Source organism: Gymnogyps californianus, chromosome 19 (genome assembly GCF_018139145.2).
Source record: "Gymnogyps californianus isolate 813 chromosome 19, ASM1813914v2, whole genome shotgun sequence".
Lineage (NCBI taxonomy): Eukaryota > Metazoa > Chordata > Aves > Accipitriformes > Cathartidae > Gymnogyps > Gymnogyps californianus.
Genome location: NC_059489.1, coordinates 730,787 through 736,951, shown reverse-complemented (window position 1 = coordinate 736,951; position 6,165 = coordinate 730,787). Strand labels below are relative to the sequence as shown.

Below are 6,165 nucleotides of genomic sequence, written 5' to 3'. Positions count from 1 at the left end.
AACATCGTGGGCTTCACCATCATTGGAAGTGACCTCGCCCAGGGGGGTGGCTGGGCTGAATGTACCCTGAAAAACCCCCATATACAGCCGCCCCCCAGCAGCCCCCGAGGGCTGGGAGCAGCGGCTGTCTCATTTGGATTGACTTGCGACTCCCCACGGCTCACAGACAGATTGACGGGGAGCCCAGAGGAAAGAAGAGGATCTCCTTTTCCTCTCCCAAGTATAAGCCTGGCCCATCCCAGCTCCACACCCTCTCCCTGCTGCCAGAGAGCTGCAAACCTTGTCATCTGCCGTTTCAAGCTGTAAAGCAAAGAAACCCGCGTACAGTGAAGCCTGGCTCAAAACTTGCCAGCCTGTCAGCCCCGGCAGCACCAGTGCCCCTGCTCCCGGAGAACGGCATCAGCCACCTCCGCTCAGGGCACTGCTCCGGGAGAGGATGGAGTGAAGCCGGGAGGGATCCATCGACCCGCTGGCAGTTCTGAGCAGGTTTCACCGCGTCTTTCTCAAGCCTCTCTAGACACGAGTCCCAGCAGGTCTCACGCGTTCACTTGAAGAAAGAAAAACCTGATGGAAGAGCTGGGCAAAGCTGAGGGAGAGGCTGAAGGACCCTCTCCCTCCTCTCATGCTCCCGGGCTCAGTATTGCCGTAGGTTGAAAAACCCGACGCTGGTGGGGGACTCCTTGACCGTCACTGTGATGAGGTTAGCGGTGACGTCGGTGACAAAGACGTGCTCGATCAGGCTGCGGGTGGGTTTCCAGTCCTGGCTGGTCTGGATGGAGACAGACATGTTCTGACCCACGCCCGTGAAGGAAGCCGAATCCCGGTCCGAATCCGAGCTGGTCTCTTCGCCTGTGCTCATTTCGGAAAGAGCGGCTGGCTTGCGGTTCTCCGCGGCCGCGTGCCCCTCCTGCGTGCCGGCTGTGCCGCTTTTGGCCACGTCCCTGTCGCCTGCCCGGTGCGCCTGCTTCTCGCTCTTGCCGCCGTCCCCCCCCGAGAGCACGCTGGCGCTGGCAGCATTCAACCCGGCACCCGCCACGCCGCCCTTCGCGCCGCCGGCACCCACGCTCGCCGCCGCGCCGCCGCCAGAGCCTTTGGACAGGGCGCTGCAAAGGTGGCGAGGGAGGCTGCTCCCGCTGGCCACGCTCGGCCCATTTTTGACGCTCTGCAGGTTTAGAGCTTGGAGGTTGAGCTCCTGACTGGAGGCCGGCTGGCTGCCGGCCCCAGACGAGCTCGCAGGCGTCTTGCTGCCGTTGTGCAGCGTTTGGCCTCCCGCAGCAAACCCTGATTTTTGGTCCCCTCCAGCGCCGCTGCTAGGAGCCTTAGCAGTCTTGGGTCCCTGCATGCTCAGCCCAAGCTCCCCAGATCCCTTCTGGTTCCTCATTTTTAAGTCCAGCCCTAAGCCGCTCTTACTGGATGCCTGGGACTTCAGCGCCAGCCGGCCCAGGGGCGAGGTCTCTGCCGAGTTCTGGCTTTGGGACATCCTGTTCATGTAGTGCACGATGGAGCTCTGCCAGCTGATGGCCCGGTTTGGGCTCGCGGAGCCGCTCTTCATCATGTTGGGCAGGTTTTCCGCGGACGAACCCCCCGAGCTGAGCCCAGCCAAGGCGCCCGGCGGGTCCTTCAGCATGGCCATGCCCGAGCCCTGCGAGCTGTGCTGGGGCTGCAGCTTCCCCATCAGCTTGGCGCTGCCGCCCACCTCCTTCCGGGACGTTTTGAGCACCTTTGTCAGGTTCACGGTCCTTCGAGCCGCTTTCTGCTCCGGGGGAAGAGGTTTCCGCCCACGCTTCTTCCTGGAAGTGTCTTTCATTTCAGGCTTCGCCACCAGGATCTGAGCTTTCTTCTGTGGTACCGGGTGAGTCTCTCTGCTGCGGGGACCTCTCTTTGCTTCCAGGTCACTTTCATCGTCTTCATCGGAGGAGGAGGAAGAGGACGATGTGGAGGAAGAGGAGCTACTTGACTTAGTTTTTGCAGGCATCTCTGGTTCCTGCAAAGCAATGGAGAGAGACAGGGAAAGTTAACACAAATTACCAAAGAACCATTACGGGCATTGCAAATCCTTCAGTGTTGCCGGCCAGGTGCCTCAGACACACACGGGCTCGTCCCCTGTTTGAGCTGATCCGCTCGTCCTCTGCCATGAAACGAGTTAGGGCGCGTACAGTACAAAACCGACCAGGCTTAAATACCACACGGGACCCTGGTGCCAGGGAACTCTTCTGTCTCCTTCTACACCATCGCCAGAGCAGCGACGAAGAGACGTCCTCCTCGCAGGCATCCTCATCCACCCACCCGCCACTGCAATCTTCAGAGCCCCTAACCCGGGGTCCGCGGGCATTGCTGTGGCCTCGCCACCCTCCGGAGGCTGAGCATCCACCGCACCCTGCGCTGTGGACGGACACTCGCTGGTGCCTTCCAAGGCCAGAGCCCCTCCAGCGCTGTCATGGCCGTGGATTTCCACCACCACCAGGACTCACCACGTGTTTCCTGGGCCTGCCCCTGGGCCGCTTGCCCCTCTTCCGATTCTGCACTTCTTTTTCGTGTTCCCTGAAAAAAACAATGATTAAGGACAATGTTTGCAGGGACGAAAAAAAATCCAAAATCATCCCGGTTCCTCCCTTTCTTCTGTCATTAAAAACATTCCTTGCTCAGGATGCTGTAGGCTCAGCTCCCATCCCAGCGCCTGAGCAGCGGCTGGGGGGTGTCCTTAACCCCTACCAACATGTGACGATCTTACAGGCTCCGAGCACATCGCTTGCTTGAACCCACGCTGTTACGGGCACACCACACTCCAGTGCAGTCAGAGAGCCCCAAGAACTGCATGGAAACCCGGGGACTTGTGCAGTTCAACCTCCCCCACACGGAACCCGGACCGGTTACCCTGCGGTACCGGCACAGGTCACTGGAAGACTCGGGCCATGAATGCGACGCAATGCAAGAAAAAGAACTACAAAGTGAGGGAAGGGTTATAAAAATTGTGGCCTTAGAACAAGGACAGCTATCTGGATGTCAGGGTACCCAGCTGGCTCAGCAGCAGGCATCTGCCCTGATTTACTGGAGGAGAGGTGAAAGGAAAGAGAAACTCTCTTGCATACAGGATGGATGGCTGAAATATATTTACCAAACTGCTCACAGAGCCAAAATCCTTTGCCATGCAGGACCTCCCCGCTGGTTACCCCAGTCCTGGTCCCTTTGTCCCACTGGTACCAGTCACAGACCTTCCAAAGGGAGGCATCGAGTTTTGGAACGCTGCCCCTGAGAGCGGCTCCCTGCTCTGCTCGCGCCCAGGGGAACCGAGGCGGGCCGGGCAGTGACGGGAGAGCATCCCTGTTTGCATCCCTCTCTGCTACAATAACATCGCCACAGCAAGAAGCTTCCAGTGGCCAGCGATGGACCGCACGGCGTTACCCATCCTGAACCAGCGGCTCTTCCACTTTGTGGTAAAATTTGCAGTTTTTCTGGTACAACGGGACCAGGCAAACAGAAGCATCTGCCCCATCTCTGCTAAGCCTTGCCTTAGTTATACACCTGCAGAGCTGAGCTTCCCCTCTGCTCGCAGTGCGCAGCAGTACAGCCTCCGCACAGAGGAAAAGCAAACGCATTCCCTGGAAACTCAGCAAGTTCTCTCCTTCGCTGGGCTCGTTTCATCTCTCCTGCACCTCCTGGTCCGGACGCGGTGGCCCAGGCTGGCAGCCGCGCAAAGCCCGCGGTGATCGTACAGGGAATGTTTTCAGGTCACTATACTATTTCGTAGTTCTCCGTTTAAAAAGGACAGTGTTAAGCTGCAATACATACGGCTAATTAAACACCGTGCTGTCTGCACTAACCACCAGATTCCATTCTTGAAAAAATGGATCCAGAAACGAGTTATAATTAAATCCTATCATAAACTTTAATGATTTTTATTAATATGGAGCCAAAATATTTGGCAGCACTGTGCTTACCGTAGCCAGCTGGCTACTTTTTTACTTCTGTGTGTGATTCCTGGTGTGCAATAGCTGCAGAACAATTGCCGGTCCCAGCTCGGCTCTGGGCAGTAGCCCTGGCCCCAACAGAGGACACCATTTTCTCCCACCCGTTACTTCCTCACCCTTTCATAGCTGTGCCCTCCAGCAGTACACTTTGGTGCCTTCCAAGCCCACCGTTTCTGCAGTCCCAGGCGCCGTCTCGCCGCCGGGGCCTGCAGTCGCCCCCCACGCACGGCCGAGGCCGCGACCGCCGGACGGGCAACGAGAGCCAAAGGTCTCTGCTGGGCGCTGCCGCGCTCCCATTGTGCAGCCAGCGCAAAACCAGATTGTGTGCGGGGCCATAAATTCTTCGTGTTTACCCAGGCCGGGGAGAGACGTCCTAGGTGGACCCGAACTGTGATTTCAGGAGATGAACAAAAGGGGCTGTGCCACAAAAGGCACGGCGAGCTTCAGGCTGTTGTTTCCACAACTTCCACCGCACGCGCAGCCAATTAGAAGTTAATTGACTTTATCGTTCGCTTAGAAATATTTATAGTTTGCTCACTTCTTTTGGAAAGCCAGGAGGAGTCTTGGATCAAGGATGTTCTCCTCGGGCTCCCAGCTGTTGTGCCTGCAACAGAAGATGTGGACTGGGCGAGAGCGGGGGGCCGGTGCTCCCTGCCGCCCCCGTTACCGGCCCAGCACCGGGGAGTTCATCCAAGGACAAACGGGCCCTTCGTGCCGCCCGACCCGAGCACCCGGCGCCGGGCCCCGCGGGGACCGGGGCATCCCCGCACCGGGGGCCGGTACACCCCCGTCCCCGCGGGGCGGGCAGGGGAGAAGGGGCTGGGGGAGGCAGATCGGGGAGGGGGCAGCCACGCCGCCGCGGGGCGAGGCGAGCCCCGCGCATCCCGGGGGAGCTCCGGTTTCAGCGGGCGGGCGGGGGGCGCGGGGCCGGTGCCTGCCCGCCGGGGGGGGGGGAAGAAGACGCCGACGGACGACGCCGACGCCGGGGGCGGCCGGTCCGGCCCGAGGAGGGGGGGGAGCGGAGCCCCACGCGGTGGCGGGGAGGGCCGGGCCGCGGCCGCGCTTATTTGTAAACAAAAGGAGCGGCGCGACCCGAACAAAAGCGGCCGGGCGGGCGGCACCCCGCGGCCGCGCACCGCTCCGCGCACCGCACCGCACCGCGCAGCCCCGCACCGCGCAGCCCCGCTCACTTGGAGGACCAGCCTCGCCACTTGACCAGGTACTCCAGCTTGCCCTGCGGAGAGAGACGGAGAGAGGCGCGTTAGCGGCGGCCGGGGCCGGGGCCGGGGCGGCGGCGGCGGCGGCGAGGGGGCGGCGGGTCCCACCTTGCGGAGCCGCTTGCTGAGGATGCACTCGGCGGCGAAGACCTGCTCTCCCACGCTGCTCAGCTCCTCCATGGCCCCGGCCCGCGCACACGCACACGCACACACAAGGGGAGCCCCCGGGCGCGCCCCCGACGGCGGCCGCGCGCGCCCCCGCTCCCCCATCCCCGCGCGCCCCCCGGCACAATACGGCGCGCGCGCGCCCCCGGCGGAGGGGCGGGTGGGGGGGTGGGGGGGCTCCCCAAATTCCCGCCGGCCAATGAGGAGCGGAGGGCGGGGCGTGCCGGCGAGGGGGGGGGCTGGGGGGGGGGGGAGGCATTGTCTGCGCGCGACCCCTCCTCTTCCTGCCCGCGCGGGGGGGCGGCCGCTGCCCGGCCGGAGCGGGGACAATGGGGACGGGCCCGGCCCGGTGCTTTGTTCTCCCGGGCGCGGGGCCGGCCCGGGCAGCGCGGTGGTGGGGGGGGTGGTGGTGGTGGGGGGGGGGCTCCGCTGCCCGGCCCTGCACGGACACGGGGTCCCCGCTGCCCTGCTCGGACAACCGAGGTCGCTCCCGGGGACAAAACAGCGGCGGGGGCGCAGCCGGGGGCAGCTCCCGCCCGCGCCCCCGCCGGTCCCTACCGGGCCGGAGTAGAGGGCGGCGACGGCGGCGGCGCGTTTTTGGTTCTGAAATGGTTATAATGGAATAAAGCGCCTTTTCCCCCGGAGGGCTGTGTTGAATAACCACCTCGCGGTGCCGGCTGGCAGGCCGGGGAGCCGGGTACGGCCTGGCCCCGCAATCCTTTCCCCGCCGCCGAGCCGCGGTAACGGCCCCGCACGCCATCGGGGCGCGCAGGGCGGCGTGAGCAGCTCCTGCCCCGCGGTTGTGCGCTGTGGGC

The 6,165-nt window shown here is 63.0% G+C and overlaps 1 protein-coding gene across 1 annotated transcript; it reads right to left on the bottom strand.

Annotated features, from left to right (window-relative positions):
• Nucleotides 1-634: 634 nt before the first annotated feature.
• Nucleotides 635-5,365, bottom strand: CBX2 (chromobox 2). Its single transcript, XM_050908614.1, has 5 exons — nt 5,294-5,365; nt 5,159-5,202; nt 4,507-4,572; nt 2,472-2,541; nt 635-1,984 (listed from the first exon to the last, which is right to left on the bottom strand). The coding sequence occupies exons 1-5, from the start codon at nt 5,363-5,365 to the stop codon at nt 635-637; spliced, it is 1,602 nt and encodes a 533-aa protein (XP_050764571.1).
• Nucleotides 5,366-6,165: the final 800 nt, after the last annotated feature.

Bases quoted from the DNA above. Each gene is read 5' to 3' on its own strand.
- CBX2 (XM_050908614.1), bottom strand. From the start codon at position 5,365: ATGGAGGAGCTGAGCAGCGTGGGAGAGCAGGTCTTCGCCGCCGAGTGC. The intron at 5,203-5,293 runs GTGGGACCCGCC...CTCTCTCCGCAG, and splicing joins TCAGCAAGCGGCTCCGCAAG to GGCAAGCTGGAGTACCTGGT. The intron at 4,573-5,158 runs GTGAGCGGGGCT...CTTCTGTTGCAG, and splicing joins TGGCGAGGCTGGTCCTCCAA to GCACAACAGCTGGGAGCCCG.